Raw genomic sequence first — 24,873 nt, 5'->3', positions numbered from 1 at the left:
ATGTTTAGGAAAAGGCCTATTTCCACATTTAAAACTATTTATTTGTAGTATTATAGCAGATGTTTCATCAGTGATTCACCTGCAATTAAAAACACATAATTTGTTACATCTATTAAACAAACATATTCAACAACATATTTAACAAACTCAGAAACATGAGTAAAATTCATCATATCACTCAATTCATGTGTAAAATTCAAAACGACTGATAGAACGAAAAAAAAGGTATCAAGAATAGTTCTTCTTAGAAGGAAGTGTTACAGCTGGAAAAAACTACTGAAACTGTTATTTGAGACTTTTTGTCAAACATCAGCATTGATGGGTTCAGTATCACCGGTGTGTTGTAAAGTGGTTTCTCTGTTGAGCAGAAGTCAAATGGTTTCATGTAAGCAGGAATGGAAAAAACATCTTCAACCGCATGTTATTCACAGACACACTTTTCACACCTCAGAGAGAGACGATCACAAACTGACACTGAAACTTTGTTGCAAGCAGAGATTCAGAACCAAATATGTATTGCGCACAAGTTTATTAACTAAACGCAGACACAGCTAATCTAAACAAACACATACACACAATCACACAATCACACATACACGGGTAAAATGAAAAAGTGACAGAATGAAACCGTAAACAGGGAATGAAGCTCTGAAGAAATTACAGTCTGACTCTGTTGGGTAAGTGAAGATATAGCAGGCTGTGCTCAAGGCCTGCCGTTGCCCATCGGCCCCGGTGAGGTTCCCCACAGACATCAGCCCGAAGAAGCCGCAGTAGAAGCCAGAAGAGAGGGGGGTCACTGTGAATTTGGCCCTATAAAGCCTGAGAAAAGTCCCACCTCTCTGGATTTGCTTGACCAATGAGAAAGGTGGAATATCCAAGTGAGAAAATTCCTCTGTTTGAGATAAATGGCTCTTTGTTTGAAGCATGCTTATTTTAATGTGCAGCTGGATTGGTTGCTATAATATAATAGTCAGGTCCCAAAATAGATAAATAGCCCTGGATAAGATGCAGTAGGCATTTTTGAGGAAAAGTACTTCAAGTGTTGTTTCTATATGATTTTTAGGTGCTGAATCCATTTCTGCCGTATAACAAGTTGTAAACATCACTGTTTTGGCATAAACAATAAAAACAAAATGGCTGCCAAAAAAAAAAAGTTTTAATGCATTTGTTGCAGTTTAAACATTAAACATTAGAACTAAAACTATGCATTCTCAGAATATTTAAACATGTAAACAATGAAAAAACAACATTAACATGAAAGGGATAGTTTTTAATGGCTGCTGGAATTATGCCAAGGTACACTGGGAAGCATATATCAGTGGAAATATGCAATTATGCCCAGCCCGAAGGGGGGGACTTGGAATACACATGACCCCAGGGGGCTGCATATTGAGAATCACTGGGGTGTCCAGCTGCAGGTGGAATATTTCAAACCCAGGGGTGGCAAGGTAGCTTGCCGAGGGAAAGACACATGCTCAGAGAGGCTTACAGTGGACTACACACGTGGGGGTTGCCCAGAGGCCGTGTTAGGTGTCGCCCAGCCTGCAGATCTACATATGTCTGTTGGCGAGGCGCCATGCGCTAGAGCCCAAGAGGATGCCACACTCCGGCCGTCACATCAAGGGGGCATGGTCGACCTTGCTGCTGGTAAGCCAAAGCAATGGTGTCCACTATCCAGTGAGACAACCTTTGCTTGGAGAGAGCCTTTCCCTTCAGCTTCCCACCATGACAGACAAAGAGCTGGTCTGAAGTCCTGAAACAATGCATCCTGTCTATGTAAGTATGGAGGGTGCGTACTGGACAGAGCTGTGCCAAGGCTGGGTCTGCGTCCTCCAAGGGCAGCGCTTGCAGGTTCACCACCTGGTCTCGAAAGGGTGTGGTGGGAACCTTGGGCACATATCCAGGCCGGGGTCTCAGGATCACGTAAGAGTTAGCCGGTCCAAATTCCAGGCACGCTTCGTCACCCGAAAATGCCTGCAGGTCCCCTACCCTCTTGATGGAGGCCAATGCAACCAGGAGCACTGTTTTCATTGACAGGAACTTAAGCTCCACTGATTGCAGAGGCTCAAAGGGAGCACTCTGCAGGGCAGTTAAAACCACAGAGAGGTCCAAAGAGGGAACGAGAGGAGGGCGAGGAGGATTCAGTCTCCTCGCTCCTCTCAGGAAACTGATGATCAGGTCGTGCTTTCCAATGCACTTACCATCAACTGCATCATGATGTGTGGCAATGGCGGCACCATACACTTTCAGGGTGGAGGGAGACAACCTTCGCTCCAACCCTTCTTGCAAGAAGGAAAGCACGACACTGATCGGGCCTTTCGTGGGTTCTTTAAGTTTAGAAGAACACCAGTTGACAAAGAGGTTCCACTTCAACGCATAGGCATGTCTCGTGGACGATGCTCTAGTCTAGCGGAAGTGATGGTAGCCACCACCGCTGGTGGTAGGGTACTCAAACCTGCCTCGTCCCATCCAGGAACCACACATGGAGGTTTCAAAGATCGGGACGAGGGTGCCATAGGGTGCCCCGTCCCTGAGAAAGCAGGTTCTTTCTCAGAGGAATTGGCCAGGGAGGTGCTGTCGCGAAGAGTACTAGTTCTTGGAACCAGGTGCGGTTGAGCCAATACGGGGCAACCAAAATTACCTGCTCCTCGTCCTCCCTGATCTTGCGCAAAGTCTACGTAAGAAGGCTCACTGGGGGAAAACGCATACTTGCAGAGGCCCCGCGGCCAGCTGTGCGCCAGTGCATCCGTGCCGAGCGTGCCCTCGGTCAGGGAATAAAACAGGTCGCAGTGGCAAGAGTCGTGGGAGGCAAACAGATCTACCTGTGCGTCCCCGAACTGATCCCAAATCAGATGAACCGACTGGGGATGGAGTCCCCATTCTCCAGCGAGAGGCCGAAACCGAGACATATCAGCTGCACGGTTCAGGTCTCCCGGGATATAAATGGCTCGAAGCGACCTCAGATGCTTCTGACTCAATATGAGGAGGTGGCAGGCGAGTTGCGACATACGGCGGGAGCGCAGACCACCTTGTCGGTTGATGTACGCTACTGTGGCGGTATTGTCTGATCGGACTAATACGTGCTGACCCCTGAGCAACGCACAGAAGCAGTGCAGGGTGAGACGTACAGCCAGCAACTCGAGGCAATTGACATGCCAAAGGCGCTGGGGTCTTGTCCAGGAGCCTGCGGCAGCATGTCCATTGCACATGGCGCCCTAGCCCATTATGGAGGCATCTGTTGATACAACAACATGCCAGGAAACTCGTTCTATGGGCACTCCAGCCCATAGAAAACTGAGGTTCGTCCACGGGGTGAAGGTCTGAAGGCAGTCACTGGGACTCGGAGCGTGCCTTGTTGCCATGCCCACCTCGGGACTTGATCGCGAAGCCAAAGCTGAAGCGGTCTCATATGAAGCAAGACGAGCGACGTTACTGCGGCTGCGGATGCCATATGCCCCAGGAGCCTCTGAAATAGTTTCAGTGGAAACGCACTCTTGCCCTCGAACTGACGAAGGCAAATTAGCAGTGACTGCGCGCGCACGCACATGGCGACCGAGTCGATTTCCATACCGAGAAAAGAGATCCTCTGCACGGAGCAGAGTTTGCTCTTCTCCCAGTTGACTCGAAGGCCCAGACAAGCTAGGTGCCGCAGCACTAGGTCCCTGTGTTCGCAAACCTTGTCTCGAGAGTGAGCTAGGATCAGCCAGTCGTCGAGAGGAACAAGGGCTGCCTCGACAACCTTTGTGAAGACGCGAAGAGACAGGGCTAGCCCGAAAGGGGGAACCGCGCACTGGTATGCCTGCCCCTCGAATTATATATATATATATATATATATATACTGGTATGCCTCATTTGCATATGTAAACATGACATTTCAGAAAACTTGTAATACAAAAAATGTCTGTCTCTATGTAAGTGAAAAACTGGAAAGGTTTTATGGTGATATCTATAACTTAAAATTTTTACCCTATCCACCTGTAGTGTTTTGGCTTTGAATAATGCACCTATTGTTTCAATGACAATTACAAGAAAATGGGACCCTTATTTCAATGTTATACGATGGATCCTTATTCAGGAGACATTGAACTTTCTAAAAATGTGGTATAACAACTTTTCCTCAAAAATGCCTACAGGGTTACACAATCTTGAAGATTCGGACCTGACTAATAATAATATAATATAATAATAAAGATTATTGTAATACAAATATGTTGCACAGCCATCGACATATCATATACACGACCATTTCGATCTTCAAAGTACCAATTTATAGAGACCAAACATGGTGTAGGTGAGGTTAAATCATGAAATACATAGTATCAAAAAAGAATAGTATCAAAATACATTACACAAGACAGTAATAATCATTTGTACAATGTCCTGGGGTGCATGCTCATTTACAGATCAGTTCATCCATAAATGAATGCAGGAAAGTCTGTCTTAAGGGCTGTGGGTCTTTCCTATGGCCTCTGCTTTTCCACATGACCACATTATTAGAGCAATAAACCGTCTTATCAGTTGGTAGTCATGGTAACTGAGGCTCTTCTTGCCCTAGTTGGTCCTTTGGTGGATGGGTCCATAGACCCCAGAGTGAGTTTTAAAGATTATTTGTGAAATACAACAAATAATTGTGTCTGATTTGTCTCAGTCGTTACACTGCTGTGATTTCCTGATGAAACGTGGTGATTCTCACAATCCCAAAACTCAACCATTGACTCGGAGTCTGAGGACGTTGGAGGTGAAATGATCACAATCTGGGTCTTGTACTCGGGAAAAGACTGAAGTTTGATCATCTTCTCATTGCGATTGGTGCATAATCTACACATTCCTCTTCTTCAACTTTCTGTAAAAAAAGACATATTATTTCTCATTGAGCCAATGTTAACAGACTATTGCAACAAGAATTGCACTTGGGCCAATTAAAAAAATGTTGATGTTATCAGTCACTAGAAAATTCACTACAAAATTTTGACTTGGAGAGGCTAGTTTGGGGGGTTAGTGCGCGTGCACATGAAGGGGGGTGTGGGGAGTGGAGGAGAGAGAAGCAGGGGGAGGGGACGGGATGAGGAGGATGGAGGGTCGAGCTAGCCTCCATTTTGTTTGACAATACTATGAACGTCAACAAGAAGTGACGTCACCCAACATCACTTAGAGCACCTCTAAACAGCTCTTCAAAGCTGGGTTAAGCTGGATGGAGGAGAGGGGTTAGGTAAGCATGTCACGTGGCATACATGGCAAACATTTAGCTTGAATTTTCTCTATACACACTAGGTTAGGGATTTGTGCCACTCTCTTTATTTTTGTTTGGTTAGAGTAAAGTTACAATGTCGTGGTCGTTGAAGACTTTTTCTTTGATATTTTCTTTCTAGATTATAGTTAGATTGAAATGGTTTAGTAAGTTCCTTTTTGATTGTCTTTTATTTGACACAAATTTGCCGGTGTGTTTAGTTTTCTTTTCGTGGTTGGTTTATTTATCTTTGTGTAAATATAGATTTTATTTATTCATATGTAAAATAGTTATCCCTTTACGTTTATTAAATTAAGTTCATTCGACTTTTTGTCTTGTGTCTCTCATTATTCTCACCCATTCACAGTGATTATTGGTGACAGGGGACCGAACTGGTTTAATGTTCCCCTTCTTAAGAGCCAAAGGAGGGTCGTAACAAAATTATGGCATACTAGGTCTATTAGTATGTCATACTGTTATTTCGACAAAAAGTCACAATTTCAAAACTTTGTATGTGATATTTTCACCTTTTAAGTCATAATTGAATTTTTATTATCAGCATTTTGACTTAGACTGTCATAATTATTATTTTTTATTATTATTATAAATGAACAGACCATCATTGTTTATCTTTTGTGGTGGAAATGGGCTTCCATATTATACAGAGGAAACAAACGCACACTTATCTACATCTGAAATGATAAAAATACTCAATAACTATGTATTGTCTCACCGATTCCTGTGCGTTTCTTTTGTTGAATGTTGTCTCAGCATAAATGATCTCTTCTGAACACGTCTCAGCTGTTTGAACAATAATAGATCCATTAAAACCTGCAAAATGCAATCTTACAAAGATGGTTCTTCACAATATTTGTTATTATTAGGGCTTTCAAACGTAAAGAAATAAACTTAACACTGCCGATTTTAAAAATAGCATTAACTTTCACCACACACAAAGTTCTTAAACAAATATGTGTTTGTCATATTTAGAGAGACATTTACACATAAATCAAACCAATTGGGTTGTTTATTTGTATTAACAAAAGTCATCATTCATTTAGATTTTAATTTGAGCACCAGCTGCATGAATTTTTTTTTAATTTTTTTTAATGAATTTTCAGTGTTGATGCTGTGTGCGAGTGAGACGAGTAAAGAGTGATGTTGGGGACCATTATGAAGACACAAATTCCAAAATCACTGTATTCTGCAGTAAATAACTACACATATTAGTTTGGTTTCATATAAAGGTTAACTACAAAATTGAGAATCATTTTAATTAAATGATAAAATAGGGCTATCAGTTGACTTGTTTAAAGCATATTTTCAAAGTATTATTTTTTTTTATAATACTTGTTTAAAAGCTGTAGGTAACACTTGCCTTTGTCAATTTTTCTACATTTCCTGCAGATCCAGAAGATCCCGAATCCAGCAACAATCATCAGAGATCCAGCAGAGATCAACACTATCAGAGACACTGAGACTGGAGGAACTGAAGGAGAGGAAAAGAGAGTCATTATTGTAAGTGAGTCTGATCTTCACACACATATATCATCAGTGCTGTGGTACCTGCACATGTGTGACAGAGTGTGTTGATGTCCAGATGTGTGGTCTGGTTGCTGATGGGATTGTTCAGCACACAGCTGTAGGTGTTTTTATCCTGATATTCCACCTCCAGAGGTAGAGAGAGACTGATGCTGAGATCACACACACTGATGCTGGACAATACACTGATTCCTGCGTACCAGGAGAGAGTCGCATCACACACATTCAACACTGATGAACACACCAATGAACAATTTGATGATGATGAAGATGAACATTGTGAAGAATTACTGAAGATTACAGGAACAGGCAGATGAGAAAACATCAGAGAATGAGCAGAAATATGAACACAACAATCAACAATTAAGTTGAGTTGGTGTTTAGTGTGTTAACAGTCACTGAATGTGTCTTTCAGTCCTAACTATAAAATTAACATGTGAACGTTTGGACAAATGATCTCGACTCACCATAGACAGAAACATTGAATGTTTTTAATGATTTTTCCACTCTAATTATCTCTAGTTGATAAACTCCAGCATGTTCAGTTCTGGTGTTTGTGATGGTCAGAGATCCAGTTTGATCATCCAGCTTCAGTCTGTCTCTGAATCTCTCATCAGTGCCGTTATATGTAGAGACAATTTGCTTCTTTTTTTTTATTTTAGCTAAAAGATAGTTTTCATCTCCAAATGTCCACAGTATATCTTCATCTTCACGTATTTCAGTATCATCAGTGTTTAGAGTAACAGAATCTCCCCCCATCACTGACACTGAATGACCAAACACACCTGGAGAACAAACAAATGGCAACACTTTATTTCAATAATCCACTTAGAAGTGATCTCTAACTAACTGTCATTAGAGTATTAGTAGACTGTCTGCTCTATATCTGCTTATTTTGATGCTCCTCAACAGATAATTTGGCAACTAACCATAACCTAACACTCTAATACTCTAACGAGAGTTAGTTGACATGTTGTTGCAAAGTTATTTATAGTTAGTAGAATGTCTAAAGTGGACTATCAAAATAAAGTGGAACCAAACAAATGTACAGATTAAGGTTTCTGATGGTTTACAAAGCCTGAAATATCAACAGTCTTTATATGTGCTGTAAACTTCTAACCGCTACCGTTAAAAAGAGATTTTCTGAATCAAGCAGTGAGAGAAAACATTGCAGCAGTGCTTACAGGTTGCTAGGAAATATATTTACAGTATCAATTAATGGACTAATACGGCAGCATCATTTGTGAGATAATAGCTTAATGCTACTATTCTTATGCAATAATTATTATTATTATTATTAATACCTTCAAAAATGTATATTTTTAACAAGCAAATTATTCAATAATACTAATACTAATATCGTAATACTTTAGATTGTCATACTATATATTACATGCTATTTAATATAGTAAAAAACATAAATGCATTAATTCCAGATATGAACTCAAAGCGGACAGGTTTCCAAAAACAACAAAAACTTTTCCCATCATATCGGAGTTTACTTTTAAGATTAGCTTTGACCCTGTTCTTGAATGTAAAGGAACGCAATGCAGGCTCAAAATTATGGTTTAAATGTAAATCTGATTATTTCACAGTTTAAAGTTTGGCACAACAGATTTATTAGTTAAAGGTGCATTGCGCAAGTCTCTGAGTTTTTGCAGAACTATGCCCCCTTCTGGCGACACGCGAAACTGCAACCAGAGTTGTGCACGCGGTTATGTGGAGTTTGCGTTGGGGTTTGGGATGAACTAGAAGCCGGTCTCTTTGAATCCATCTTCTACTTTTGCAAAAGTCGCTTGAGTTGTCTTCGCTGATGCGGATAATGGCGGCGAATACACAAACCTGCCAGACATAGCCAGGTGAGCGTGAACGCGCATGACGTCACGCCCAGTCGATTCCGACCCGAATCCCTCTTATTTATTTGACTGTACAGGATTATAGAGGCAATCGCAGTGATCATAGAAGGGCTCATTCAGCCCATCAGGCAATTGTTTAAGCATGTATGGGTTAGAAAAACGGGTATTTTTAACATGAAAAGTTGCTTAATGCACCTTTAAACCTTAATTTAATATATCCTTGTGTGACATCAATAACAGGAATTAACATCATTTAAGTCTTCTGAACAACATTGTGTGCAGACAGGCAAGTTACCACCTTCTTTTGTAACTATAACTTATTTAGAATTGTGATATTGTGGTTGTCAAGCTCAACGACTCAAACCCTGTTACATCAAATAAAGATATAAATCTATTATTTGTGAAAATTATCTTTATTTCAACAATATACATGATTTCTTAATATCATGCATGCCATGTGCTCTCCTGTTATTCACTTCATGTAGAGCAGTGGCCATTTTGAGCAAAAAGTCACAACCCCGTCACACTCAACCCCATTACATTACTATGCCACGAAGCGTGCGTACATGAAAAAAAAAAACACACACACACACACACACACACACACACACACACACACACATACACATAAAAAGCACACGTTATGTTTTATTTTGAGGTCCTATTCAGTCATTTTATAATGTTCTAATGTTTTTCCTGCAGTCGGCTCAATAAAACTCAGTTGCAATTGCAATTTATATCCGTTGTCTTTCCTGGTTACATAATGAAATACAGTGCTTATAGAAAATCTTACAGTGAATTTGAGTAAAAAAAAAACTATTTATATGTTAAGCTGTATTTGTCTCTTCAACCCTGTTACCCTAGTCTCAACCCTGTCACACCTAAATTTCCCTTTCAAGAAGTTTTTAAAACGCAGTGCAGCTGCACAGCAGACACCTAGCTGAGCACCTAGAGCAGTCATTGGCTGTGCTGCGGCAACTGCACGAACCTATGGCGAGGCGGCTCATGCACGCAAACCAATCAGTCTGTACTGCTGTGTCTCAGTCAGAAACCTGGGGCACTTTCAAGTTCAAAACGGTGCGCAACGTTTTGCTACGGTTTCCGGGTTGAACGTCATGTTTACTGGAAACGGCGTGCAACGGTGTGCAACGGGGTTTGAGATACGTTTTCTCTTGTTTGGTGGGCATTTTAGCTTCATTGCAAGTGAATGACATTTGGTATAGAAATAAACAATGGTAATTAAGTGCTTTTCCTAAAAATGAGAAAGAAAATACAGGGTATTAAAACTACAAATAAAGTCAGTATGTGAGGCTAAATAGATGTGTTTTAGTCTGAATTAGGTAAGATGTGTGCTTCCATTTCAGTTTCCGCAAATCCCTTCACTCGATTGGGATGTTCTCTTTTGTTCTGGGCGGCAAGTGCAGTAACTGTAACATCGGGCATATTTTGTAGTATTAAACACATATTTATACCAACTTCATAAGGCTCCGAAAATTCTTCACAAAGAACACAAAGAATGGCCTTCTCAGCTGCCATAGTTGCAACTCTTGCGTCATCAGAACAGTGTGTTCAACGCATCACCGTTTCTGTTTAAAAAACGTTGTGCAACGTTTTGTCGGGGCTGAACGCAGCCCTGAAGTTCGACCATTGCAAGTCAGATGAACAGCTGCATCTCACTTTGTTGCTTGGTACACAGCTCGGAACTTGCCCCCCTTATTATGTGGAGTACAGAAAATGCTCTCCTTTTTACAAGAGCTCTTTAAACGCGGGGCGTTCCCCGTCCACGCTCAAAGTATAGCGGCAATAGCAGCATTTCACGCTCATGTGGCTGGGCAATCACTGGGAAGAAGGGACCTGGTCGTGCGCTTCCTCAAAGGGGCCTGAAGGCTAAACCCACCTCGACCCCCCTCCGTGCCTGTCTGGGACCTCTCCATGGTCCTGGAGGCCATGAAAGGAGCCTCATTTGAGCCACTTCAGCTCGCTGACCCGAAGTCTCTTTCACTCAAAACTGCTCTCTTCTGGCGCTAGCGTCAGTCAACTGAGTAGGTGATTTGCAAGCGCTTTCAGTAAGTGCTTCCTGCCTTGAATTCGGGCCTAACGACGATTGCTAGAAAGCCTAACTCTAGTGATTTTAAAATGATGTGTATTGTGTCTAAATTTTAATGAATGGAAAAACCCAAAGTACATAGATAAAATTGTCTGCCACTTCACAGTGCCAGTTTTACTGAAGTTCATCTTCTGAGTCAGACTGAAACTGCTGCGGTCGGTTTTCTACAGAAATGTCCCAGCAAGCAATAGCCGTCATTTCAACGTCTGGGTTAAATATAGACCCGATATAGTCCGACTATGTGTAACCCACTTTTAGCCCAAATAACATTTAATCTGGATAAATGTATTTTTTTTTCCAAAATAACTTGTGAGATGTGTTATATTCCATCATGTAAGCAAAGTCTACTGTGATTACAAGTTGTTTGGTTTACTTTATTTTACATGTTATATGTGTAGGCTGTGCGTAGCCACGATTTAGCTCGTATTCAGACCCGGCTATTGTAGCCCACTTTTAGTCAAAACTGATTAATTGTTGGTTTTTGCCAGGCAGTGCATGAAATGGTTGATATTCCATCATGTTCGCATTGGTATGATGTCTACAAGGTTCAATATGTCATTTCAAGACATGGTCGATCTGTAGTCACGATTTAGCTCCGAATTGGACGGGCGATATGCGGTCTGCTTTAGCCCACCTGGCGAAATCAAGGCAATCTGGTCTACGTACGGCTTGGCTATAGCCCAGATTCAGACCAGCGATATAGTATAAGAATATTAGTCTTTGAAATGTTTTCGCTCACACAGCTTAATATGTTTTCTGTCACACATAAACATAACATTCATACACAATCTACGATAAAAAATCAAATCAAATGCAATTGCATTTCCCAACCGCTAGATGGCACAATCGAAACACTACTGAGACATGTCTACTGGGACTACTGGCATTGCGCGACTAGATCACTTTAGCCAAATTTCGCGATAAACATTTCCGCCATTTTATTTTACACGAGGCAGCTGTCGGAGAGCAACGGGCGAGCAACAGTCTGAGTGAAAACCTTCACATTTCTATTTCGATCTTGTAAGTATGCGTGTTATTTTTGATATGTTCATTGTTTAAATTAGTTAGTTGATATAATGTGTAGAAACCGTGACATTTTAACATTAACATTGCAGAGTACTATTTTTCTCCAAAAAGTTAAAGTTACCTGCACGTGTTATTGCAAATGTATCTAAATTCAATGAATGTGGTAAGCATGGAACTATGAAACTTATCATTACTATTTTTATTATTATAAAGATACCAGTATATTGTTTTTAAATTAGAGTAATAAATAATAGTTTTTGATTTAAAGCAAATTTTGTAAGTACTTTACATAAAATTTAACAGCAGCATAGTGCAACATGAAAAGAAATTATATAAAAAAAAAAATAATAAAAGGTAGTGGCAAACATAAAGTCTTTAAACTTGTTTTTAAATAATTACAATATGCAGCATACATTAAGTTTTCAGTGAATTTGTTTCAGATATAAAACTGAATGCTGCTTCTCCATGTTTTGTTTTGACTTTGGAGATATAAAAGTAGCTGGCTACTGTCCCAGATGACCTGAGAGGTCTGCTCTGGATGGTTCATAGTGCATCAGAAGATTAGAAATTTACTTTGGCCTTAAAATGTTAATTTTATTACCAACTGTAGTTTTTTGATATGAATTTTTTGACAGACAGATAGCCAGTGTAAAAACCTCAGAACTGGAGTGATGTAATCCACTTTATTTGATTTAAAGACACTGTTTATTGCAAATTATCCAGCAATCAGTCAACAAAGTACAACAATTGAATGTACAGAACACTTGTCAATGACTACCATTAAATGTCTTGTTACCAACATTCATCAAAATATTTTTTTGTGTGTGTGTTCAACAGAAGAAAGCCATACAGGTTTGGAACCAAGTGAAAGTGAGTAAATGATTACATGTTTTTTTTTTTTTTTTTTTTTTTTTTTAAAGTGAACTACGCCTATAAGTATCTTTTTATGTTTATTAGAGTTATATGAGTAAGTGATAAAGAATGACTTATAGTGATAGTTCACTTTGAAATTAAATTTTGATATGTTTTAGCTTACCTTATGGGCATCCAAGATGTAGGTGTCTTTGTTTCCGCAGTAGTTTCAATTTTTATATTTTTAGGTCAAACTGTTCTTGTCTGTCAGTCATATAATGCAGGTCTATGGTCACCACCTGAAAGAGCATGCACAGAGAAGTCCAAATTAAACAATTCCCCACCATAAGTACACACTGATGGCCTAAGACACAAAACGAGCAGTTTGTGTCAGAAAACGAACAGTATTTATATTGTTTTTACCTCTTATACACAGCCACGTCTAAGTGATCTGAGGGCGCGCGTGCTTCGGTGTGTGCGCGTTCTGGCTTAGTCTAAGTGCGCCGCTTGCGCAAACTAAGCCAGAACACGGACGCGTCACACACCTGGAAGCACGCGAGCCCTCATATCACTTGGACGTGGCTGTGTACAAGAGGTAAAAACGATATAAATACTGTTCATTTTCTCACACAGACTGCTCGTTTCGTGTCTTAGGCCATTAATGTGTACTTGCGATGGGGAATTGTTTAATTTGGACTTCTCTGTGCATGGCCTTTTTAGGTGGTGACCATAGACCTGCATTATATGACTGACAGACAAGAATAGTTTGACCTAAAAAATCAAAGTTGAAACTACTGCGGAAACAAAGACACCTACATCTTGGACGTCCTTAAGGTAAGCTAAAACATACCAAAATTTAATATGCGTATCGTTACACCCCGTATTGCATCACCATTACGTGGGCAAAAATGTTCAATTATTGATATTAATTTATTTATAATATTGATATAAATTATTGTCTATATTGATATAAATTATATAGTCTCAATCTATATTCTGTTAACTCTATATTGGCCAGCTCTAGTGTGCATCCTAGCAAAAGTGATTGACTGTAATTAGTTAAATGACTGTCAACAATGCTTTTCTTGAGCAATAATTATTTCCTTTTTCTCATTTGGCAGACGCAGTGATGACCAGCTTTCCATCAGCTACGGAATGTGAAATAAAAAATGCAATTTCTAATCATTTCAAACAAGCACCAGGGAGGGCAGGGGGTGGGGGTTATGGATCAAAAGTAAACAGTTAATTCTTAAAAATGTTAATATCTTAATTTGTTTTACATATTTTTCCAATGTTTTATTTGTTCATTTTTATGTTTGAATGTTGTCTAAGTTGTTGTTGTCTATATAATTGTTCAAAATAAATCCCTTTATATTCAATTAGTTTGGATGGATTTTCATTTATGAGAACCTGTTATATTTGAGTGAAAAGAATCCTTATGCCTCATTTTGTTGTCTATTACATGTATATGCAGTGTAATTGATGACTAGTCTATTCTTGGGCTATGGTTAGACGTCTATTAGATTTTCACTGACAGCCCAAAATCAGCCTTGTTTTAGCCTAGACCCATATTGCCTGTCTATTAGACGTATGTAGTCGTTTAATAGCGGTCTAACTGATGACTAGTCTATTCTTGGGCTATGGTTAGACGTCTATTGGACGTATAAATATAGTCGTTCAATAGCTGTCTGATTGTCTATTCTTGGGCTATGGTTAGACGTCTATTAGACGTATATTTGTAGTCATTCAATAGCTGTCTATTCTTGGGCTATGTTTAGAAGTCTATTAGATTTTCACTGACAGCCCAAAATTAGCCTCGATTTAGCCTAGACGTCTGGGCTGTGTTTAGACGTCTATTAGACGCGAAATTGCTTGCTGGGCGTGGTTTTGTCTGTTGGTGGACAAACATCTTGCAGGTGAGAGTGTGTTTTCAGTGCATGAGTGTTTAGCTTGTAGGTGAAGAGCTTCTTCCTGTCCTGATACTGTCAGATTTGTTAAAACTCTTTAATCAAAACAAACAAGATGAGCAACTGTTTTTGACACAGAGGGAGAGAAACGGTAACACAATTATCATATTTAACTGTTCAAAAGTTTAGAATGTGTTTCTTTTTCTTTTCTTTTTTTTTTTCAAATTGGTTGGTTGGGAGGAGAAAGTTAATACATTATGATTCCAGTCATTTTTCTTACCCACAATCTTTACGTAAAAAAAAAAAAAAAAAAAAAACTTTAACATTTTTAAGTGCTTCAATGTTTCTGTCATTAGGGAGTATAATTTAGTAATTCACCACATTTTCCTTTGAGGATGTTAAAATACAGTTTAATATTTAGTTAAATCGACCCAATAAATGAAACCGTGAGCTCTGACTCGGTATTAAAACATAACTGACATCATCTCTATCACCTTCACATGCACATCAAGTGATCGTTTTCACATATGTCACATGACTCTTGATCTTAAAGTAACCTGTTGCATTGTGCTGTAATTCAAAACCCACCAGATGGCGCCACTCAATATGGAGAATGAATTTGAGAAGACGTGACAGCAAATACAGTCAATAATAATTGTATCCATTTATCATTACAGCTTCAAGTCTGTCTTCAGTTCCTATAGCAGGAATTATGATGTTGTTCTGCTGACTGCTGGTGTGATTTACTAGTAACTATGTGAAAATATGTATTTTTATTATAATAGACCAAATTAATTTGAGTATGTTGTTGTTATTATTATTATTATTACAATAGTACTATATTGCATGTAGAAAAGGAAAGAAAGAAAGAAAGAAAGAAAGAAAGAAAGAAAGAAAGAAAGAACATTAGATGAGTCAGAAGAAAAATATCCTGGCAGAGATGCTGTATTTGATCACTGTTTTGATACATTTTCATACACGGCCTCCTCTGATTTCTGCAAGAAAAAATATACAGTCAATCAATATACAGTCATTTTAATTGATTGTAGCCTATGACCTAACCTGTGGGTCCTAAATGACCTAACCTAGCTTGTTATGACCTAACCTGGGTATTGCCCATCATTTGCATAAGTTTGATCTCTTGTTGATCAGTCACTGTCCCGTATCGGCAGAAGTCATCAGCCTATCCAAATGAATGATGTTCGATCGCTTTGTCACTGATAATCAGTGGGCTTATTCAGAGCTTTGCATCTATGAGAATCTTATTTACTAATAAATCTGCAACACTTATGTGTGGTGAAAGGATACTTTGCGATTTTGTGCTAAAAAAATAAATAAAGTGAAACCAGACTTAATTTGACCCAATTGCACCGTGTGCCATTCACCATGTAGATAATAATAATACTTGTGTGAATAAGTGACTGATTTCAGTTACTAATGTTGGGGGCGGGACTTCAGATTCTAGAGAGCATTTGATAGGACAGTAAATCTGATGTGAAGCTGAAGTGCAGTGATGTCTTCAAAAATCATTGATTAATATTGGCAGAAGTGAGAGATGGTAAGTTTTGAACTTATATCATCTAAATGTGAATCTTGTCATTGTTTTGGAGCACACTAGCTTTAAAGAGTTAGATCACCCCACAAATGAAAATTCTGTCATTTAACTGAACACCTTCAAATTGTTCTAAACCTGTATGAGCTACTGTCTTCTGTTGAATACAAAAGAAGATATATAAAAAAAAATGTTGGCAACCAGACAGTTGATGTACCCCATTATAGTCTATATAGGCTATATAGCCTATATATTATTATTATTATTATTTTTTTTTTTATGCTATAATGGTCGTCTATAATGGGGTCCATCAACTGTCTGGTTACCAACATATTTTAAAATATCTTCTTTTGTATTCATAATTTTTATTTTATTTTTATGCTATAATGGTATATATTCTATGGAAGTCAATGGGGACCAGAAACTGTTTAGTACCAACATTCTTACTGACCTTAAATATACGAACTTGATACAAATGATCATTCTAGAAGAAAATTTCAGATGGCACTTAGAGGCTTTTGCATCTGAACTCTTCATATATATATATATATAAATTTTATGGTAGCCTACTTTTGCCTTTCAAGTAATGAAATAACACCACCAAAATAATGTAGGAAGAATGTTTAATTGTAGCCTATTGATTTTTATTTTTTATTTTTTTTGCAATTGACAAATCTGCGCAGATTGTTCACATCTGGAGTCACATATAGCCTACCATCAGGCATGTGCAATATGTATACCATCGAGAATGTGCAATATACCATCGGGAATGTGCAATATACACTATTGGGACGTGCAATATGGGAGCCTGAAATAAATAACGGTTGTAATTTAAAAAAAATTTAAATTGCCAATGAAAGGTGTTAATGTGTCTACTGTATGTAGGCCTACCTGTCTAATGTACATGAGTCCAAAACAAATCTCCCCTTCGGGGACAATAAAGTATATTTTATCTTATCTTATCTTATAAACATCCATAGGGTTGAATCGTAACGCCAGGTAAAATGTCAACTCACCCCATTGTAATGGTATAGCCTAAGGTGTGTGTGTGTGTGTGTGTGTGTGTGTGTGTGTGTGTGTGTGTGTGTGTGTGTTTTTATACAGTTGTCGTTATTTTATTTCCATGCCGTTGTTCCTGCGTAGGCCAACATGTTTAAGCATATTTCCAAGTGGCAAATAAAACAGCACGATTAAATAAGGACGAGTGACTTAGGCAGCTCTTCCTCATCAAGTCTCCCCGACCACGACAAACACCGAAGTCTTCTGTTACAACCTACGATGGAGATAAACTTTCTTCCGGGAAACACAAGGTGGTGGTAGGCAGACACTGGCAGTTATAGTTCACTTCAAAAATATGCATTGAAAGTAAATGGTGACTGAGGCTGACATGCTGCCTAAAATAATCTAATAACAGTGCGGTGAGTAAATTTAAGACTTTTTTTTTTTTTGGATGAACTAAGCATTGAATATAATCATATTTTATTGTTATTGAGGAAAAATACAGTACATCTGTTTACTGACCGTCTGATGCATACTGATTACAAAAATTCAAACAGACAACAACTTCTTGCAACAAAGTCATGAATGGTCTTACCTTTTTTCGTCTTTTTGGTTTATACCATGCAGAATCATTCATGTCTTTCTCCTGGGTCTGAACTGCATAAACAATAGCATAATGCATACAAGTTAAAAACAACATTCAATCTATTGAAATTGGCCTTATAAAAAATCAATATTTCAACATATGCATTAATTGTTTGATCTCCTTACCTATTTTTTTTCCTGCAGATACAGAAGATCCCAATGACTGCAGCTACAATCATCAGAGATCCAGCAGCAGCAGAGATCAACACTATCAGAGACACTGAGACTGGAGGAACTGAAGAAGAGAGTCATTAGTGTGAGTGAATCTGTATATAATCACATCTATCATCAGAACTGTGGTACCTGCACATGTGTGACAGAGTGTGTTGATGTCCAGATGTGTGGTCTGGTTGCTGATGGGATTGTTCAGCACACAGCTGTAGGTGTTTTTATCCTGATATTCCACCTCCAGAGGTAGAGAGAGACTGATGCTGAGATCACACACACTGATGTTGGACAATACACTGATTCCTTTGTACCAAGAGAGAGTCGCATCACACACATTCAACACTGATGAACACACCAATGAACAATTTGATGAAGAACAGTGTGAAGAGTTACTGATGATGACAGGAACAGGCAGACGAGCTGGAAAACATGAGAGAATAGAAAGAAATATTAACAATCAAGTCTATTTTAGTTATTGTGGATTTTGTGTTGAGTTGGTGTTTAGTGTGTTAACGGTCACTGAATGTGTCTTTTATTTCTAACTATAAAATTAACGTGAACGTTTGGACAAATTATCTCGACTCACCATAGACAGAAACGCTGAATGTTGTTGATGTCAGGTTAGCTCTAATTATCAGTAGTTGATAAACTCCAGCATGTTCAGTTCTGGTGTTTGTGATGGTCAGAGATCCAGTTTGATTGTCCAGCTTCAGTCTGTCTCTGAATCTCCCATCAGGACCATCATCATATGTGGAGAAGATTTGCTCCTTTTTTTTTATTTGAGCTAAAAGAGAGTTTTCAGCTCCAAATGTCCACTGTATATCATCATCTTCACGTATTTCAGTAACATCAGTGTTTAGAGTAACAGAATCTCCCTCCATCACTGACACTGAATCACCAAACACACCTGGAGAACAAACAGATTTACACAGATTAAGGTTTCTGATGGTTTACAAAGCCTGAAATATCAACCGTCTTTACATGTGCTACTGTAAACTTCTAACCGCTACAGTTAAAGAGAGATTGTCTGAATCAAGCAGTGAGAGAAAACATTGCAGTAGTGCTTATGAATTGCTTAAAAATTAATATAAATATGTTAAAAAATAATAAAAATATTTACAGTATCAATGAATGGACTAATACAGCAGCATCATTTATGGAAAAAAGGAGAGATAATTAGCCTGGTCAACCAGACTCTCGTACATTAAGTACATAAATCATACTGAAGGAAAATTAAAGTTTAGCAGAAGTACATAGGAGAGCGGAGCCAGTCTAGAGATAATGGCTTAATGCTACTATTCTTATGCAAGACTTATTATTATTATTATTATTATTACTATTATTATTATCATTATTATTCATACTTGTACATACTTGTATTCATACTTGTACAGATGTACCATAAATATTAAACAAGCAAATGATCCAACAAGCCGTAATACATTGTATTGTCATTCTAAATATTACAGGCTATTTAATATAGTAAAAAACATAAATGCTTAATTCCAGATATGAACTCAAAGCGGACAGGTTTCCAAAAACAACAAAAACTTTTTCCGTCATATATGAGTTTAATAAGGAGATTAACTTTGACCCTGTTCTTTAATGTAAAGGAACAGAATTCAGTATCAGTGTATAAAGTTACATATTTATTAAAAACAAATACATAATTATTTATCATACTTTATTACATAAAGTGTACATATTACTCCCGAAATGGCACATATTAGGCGCTTTCGCACCGGGTAGTTCTAGAAACTAGCCACCAGGGTGGTTCCCCGAGAACTAAATGTTCCCTAAGCTAGGGCCATTTTCCTGGTTGCAATGCCATTAGGAACTCTGAAGTGACGTAAGCCGCGCTTGTTGTTGTGACTTTTATTTTGACAGCGCTGAGAACACCAGAGCCTGTTAACACAGCACTCTTATTCTCCGTCTTTAGTTTACAATCTGTTTAAAAGCCATGACTAATACGTTATTAGATAGAACTGTTATACAAAGAAAGTAGACAGTATATGAAAAAGTCTTTTTGCTGTGTGGTTGATATCCAGTGTCGCTAACTGATCATGTTTCGTTTGGTCCCCTCAACGTTGCGTTGGATTTCCTCCTTAGTTATAAGGTTGAGAGGTCGATTTATCACTGTTTTCCATGTTCATAGAGTTAGTTAGTGTTGTAAATATATAGGCTACAAACTGTGGCTGCATGACTTGTTGCCTCCCTGCTCTGTCAGACAATGACTTAGCAGACAGCGTTTACATATAAAGATACCTCACCAAACTGATTTCAGACAGGCTTCTGAGGCAGCGTAACGATTTAATGATTGATGACAAAATAGAGAGAGCTGGTGACAACAAATTTAATATTTGATTACTACAGTACTAACTTCTCACTAGAAATGTCATCAAAAGAGGGAAAAGTTGATCAAAATGTACACTTTACACACAAACTGACCTCCGACCTCAAATTTCAAACGCAATCTTTATTTAACTGTCACAGAATGGAATGCAGGGGATTGTGGGATATCAAAGGCAGTGAAGGATACATCTATGCTGCCTTCAAAAATCAATCGGATGAAGGTCTCCTGATGGATGTGGATCGATCATTGGATTCGTGCCTTGTTACCTTCCTACCTCCCTATCCTGTCTGTAATTTTTCAAATTTCGGATGCAGTCTGTGTGTTTGCACCAAGTGATCTTGGCGAAATTTCCAACTTTATGGCAGAAAATTTCAGTTTAAAATTCAGACACTGAATACAACGTTAGTAGATTTCACAATATTCATGATTAATTTCACACATAACAGTAGATGAAAATAATCTCATTTGAACAGATACTGTCAGGAAAAAAGGTACATAAGCTGTGACTGGAGCGAGACCCTTTCACTTATTAATCCCTAAAGGATGCCTATTAGTATCTTAAGGGTACATATTAGTACTTAAGTTATTATATTACTTTTGAAAGTGTGTCACCTCAGTGACAGCTTGTGTACCTTTTTTTCTGAGTGTGTAGCAGCCACTGTATCACCATCAAAACATAAAAATGTTTTTATAACTTACCAATCAAACGGCACCAGCACAGACAGAACAAAACGCATGTGAAAAATGTGTGAAACATTTTCTCCAGTAGTTCAGTGTCTGATGAAACTATCCACTGGAAACACTCAGTCTATATGTGTGAATCCTCCCACGACACAGTTTGGCCCTCCTAGTTTCACTCGCTGCATTTGCACATGACATAATGTTATAGTTCATCTGGCCTTATCAAGACTTAAACTGTTCTTAATGGGTGAGATATTCTTTATGTTTATCATTTAACATACTTTTTGAAAAGTAGTTGTACACTGTAAAAAATTTCTAACCCTCCCAAATCAAAAATTTCAAGTGACCGATAACATCTAAATTTTTCAATTGGCCCAAGTGAAATTCTGTAAATTTCAATTGGCCCAAGTGAAAATCTGTACATTTAATTTTATAATTTACAGAATTTCACTTGGGCCAATTGAAAAATGTAGATGTTATCGGTCACTTGAAATTTTTGATTTGGGAGGGTTAGAAATTTTTTACAGTGTAACTGTGTTAAATGGCTAAGAGCATAACTGATTTTAAAATGGTTGTGTATATATTTATTCAGTTCTAAAATTTAGTGTATGAAAAGTTCAAAGTTAAAAGCGTATCTGATCTCATGGTTTTACTGACGTTCAGCTTCTGAGTCAAACTGAAACCTGCTCCGGGTTATTTCTGTCTTCTTTTTTTTTGTGGTTTGATCATTTGGGTGGACAGACATCTTATATGTGAGACTGGGCAGTCAGTGCGTGTGTGTTTGTGTTAGTTTGTAGGTGAAGAGTTTCTTCCTGTCCTGCCTATACGAACAGCTTTAAACTTTAATCTACAGAAACACGATGAGAAACTGTTTCACACAGAGACAGGAAAACAATTGAAACACAATGATATTTAACACTGCCATTCACAAGTTTGGTCTGTAAAAGTTATTTATTCTTTTGTTTTAAAAAAAAGATAATTTTATATCAATTTGGTAAAGAATAAAACATTCACATTCTAGAGACTGTACTGTGCAGCTCAGAAATCAGGATGTGAGTTGAATGTGCATTAAGTTGTTCAAGATCATGAGACATGTTTGTCTGAGAGTGAAAGTATGAATCAATTATGATCTTCTACTGTTTGTTTGTATATGTACATTTACAGACTGAAGCTGGATCATCAGACTGGATCTCTGATCATCACACATACCAGAAACACAGACTCTATACTCTATAAACTACAGATCATCAGAATTATAAAGAGCTTCAGTGTTTCTGTCATTAGTAAGTGTAATTTAGTCTTTCACTGCATTTTCTTTAAAGGTGACATTTTTTGCCCCTTTTCACAAGATGTAATATAAATCTACTGTGTTCCCAGAATGTGTCTTTGACATTTCAGCTCAAAATACCCCACAGATCAGGTATTGCAGCTGATTTTTTTGGGTGTGAGCAAAAACGCGCCATTTTCGTGTGTGTCCCTTTAAATGTAAATGAGCTGCTGCTCCTCGCCTCCGTTCAGAAGATTGTTGATCCTTTACACAAGCTTCGGATACTCCAGCAATGACAAAACACACAAATAATCTCACTTATCCAAAATCTCAGAGATAACCAGTAGCGAGTGCAGCCTTACAGAGAGACTCAGGAAGAGGTTTAACTTTTAGACGCACCTGGACATTTCTGAATGGTTAGTGGATACATTTATGTAGTTGTTGTGGAGTTACATTGATTCATCTCATCGACTTGCATGTACCGTCATTTTTTACTTTTACACAAGTCAATTTTCACGTTTTCTGGGTTGGTAGATGTCCCCGGGGACCAGATTATAGCACTTAAACGATACCCTTTAAGGAATGTTAAAATCCAACAATATAGTGTTGGACGCACATCCTGATGGGTCACACATGTTATGCTTTCGTCATGATGATTCTGTATTCAAAGAGACTCTGGGTGCACGCAGAACTAGTTTTATCATGAGGATTTATTAACTAGACTCAGACTCGCAACATGAGTGTTAACTCTTCAGCAGCATAATACACACTAAACTTTTAGAGCCAATCTGCATAAACTTTACTGACAAGTGCTATAGCCAATAAGAACACAGGATACAATGTCTCTGGCATGTGATTGGTTCTTAGCGGAACGTAAGAATACTACAACACATATCATCACTATAGTGTTTCCTGTTGAGTTCACAGTGATGATGCTGTTCTTCAAAAACACACCAGTTGGAGCCATTAATCAGTTCAATATCATATCAATATCATGCAACTAATGATTAATGCATAAAGATATCAAGTATAAAACATATCAAAGGACCTCAACTTTTGACCTTTACTCAAATTAACTAGCCATTCAACTGTGTGTTGAGCAAATAGGACGTGATACTTTAGTGCAATCCCTTTGAATAATCAGCACTTTCTTAAAATCTTGAGTGGGGGGTAGGGGTAATCACTTCATTAGGGTCATCAGGTGGGCACCCTCCTTCCTTGGTGTTTTCGTTGTTTGGTGTTTTCCACAACTCCTTCAAAGGGCTCAAAAGCAACAACTGGTGTCCCATGCGCTCCCCTCTACTTTTACCTCTCTTGGCCATTTTGTGGCCCATTTGGGATTCTTCCGATTTAGCCACAGCCAGTTTCTGCTTTGCTCATCAGTCTCTGACAGTGACCCAACAGCTTGTCGGAAGGCCTGTCCTCTGACCCCCAACCCCTTCAGTACCCTGGTTGTTGCTGTGGCAACAAGTACAGTTAAAGTACAGTTTATCTGGACTTCTTACACTTAATAATCGCAACACAGTGATTAAACCAGAGATTGAAGCAATGCTGGGCAGGTTAAGGCTTCTGAGCACAGTGAGGAGGGGCGGACTGGCCATCGGGAGCACCGGGACATTTCCCGGTGGCCTGACGGTCGTTCTGGCCTGCCGGCTGCCGCTGTGCAGACCATCAGCCTGGCATGTGATAGGCTGGTGTGCAACTACGAATGCAGACGCAGTGCAGTACCTTAAATGCCTTGTCGGTTAAACATTTAATTCGCGTGCTGATGCGCTGTTCTAACGTGTGTGTTTCTCAGAGCGTACATGTGAAGTTCACATGCACTAAAAGCCTGTCTACCAGCGCCTGGATACTGGACTAAGTTATCTTTTGAGTCTTATTGTGCTAATACTGTCAAATACACACAAGGTTTACATAAACAAAGTCGGTTATGTCTAAAGTGAACGCAAACTTGAGAAAATTGAGAGAAAATCTGCTTGTCAAATGCGTGTATAATAGACGCGTCGTGCGCAACTCTTAAAGAGACAGTAGTAATAGTAGTAATAGTAAACACGCTGCCGCTTCTCCTTAAAGGGATAGTTCACCCCAAAATAAAAATTCTCTCATTATTTACGCACTCTAATGTTATTCCAAACCTGTATTAATTTCCTTTTAATATTTTCTAATATTTTTCTAATATTAATATTTTGAAGAATGTGGCTATCCAAACAGTAGCTGATCCCCATTGACTTCCATAGGAGAAAAATAGCCTATACTATGGAAGTCACTGGGGTACATCAACTGTTTGGTTACCCACAATCTTCCAAATAACTTTTATTTTCAACAGAAGAAAGAAACTTATTCGAGTTTAAAACAACTTGAGAGAGTAACTTATGACAAATAGCATTTTTAGGAGAACTATCCCTTTAATGTTAATAAAACAACAAAATGCAAAGAGAAAATCACTCACTGCTCCTGACTGATAACTTTTAATAGTAGCTTTAATAAGTATCAATGTATAATTTATACAGTGAAGTCTATGTTTTGTTCTATTTTCATATTTGTTATTTTTGTTATTTTAAGTACTTTCTTCAATGCTACTGTTAAATACACCTACTGCAGCTGAAAACATAAAGCACTGTTTATTTAATTTGTATATTAAGTTGTGTATGTGTAATGTGTATCTTTGATCTTAATATTTAATAACAAAGA

General features: G+C 38.3%; 1 protein-coding gene across 1 annotated transcript; it reads right to left on the bottom strand.

The window, feature by feature from the left end:
- Window positions 1-551: 551 nt before the first annotated feature.
- On the bottom strand, window positions 552-23,516 carry LOC308702128 (SLAM family member 5-like; the record flags this gene model as incomplete). Its single annotated transcript, XM_081384796.1, has 6 exons — window positions 552-556; window positions 6,606-6,716; window positions 17,862-17,948; window positions 18,017-18,301; window positions 18,468-18,788; window positions 23,492-23,516. The coding sequence occupies 6 exons, from the start codon at window positions 23,514-23,516 to the stop codon at window positions 552-554; spliced, it is 834 nt and encodes a 277-aa protein (XP_081240922.1).
- Between the last annotated feature and the right edge of the window lie 1,357 nt (window positions 23,517-24,873).

Source organism: Scardinius erythrophthalmus (genome assembly GCF_964197995.2).
Source record: "Scardinius erythrophthalmus genome assembly, chromosome: 14".
Taxonomy (NCBI): domain Eukaryota; kingdom Metazoa; phylum Chordata; class Actinopteri; order Cypriniformes; family Leuciscidae; genus Scardinius; species Scardinius erythrophthalmus.
The sequence above is the reverse complement of the archived record's forward strand: the minus strand, read 5'-3'. Positions and strand labels throughout refer to the sequence as shown.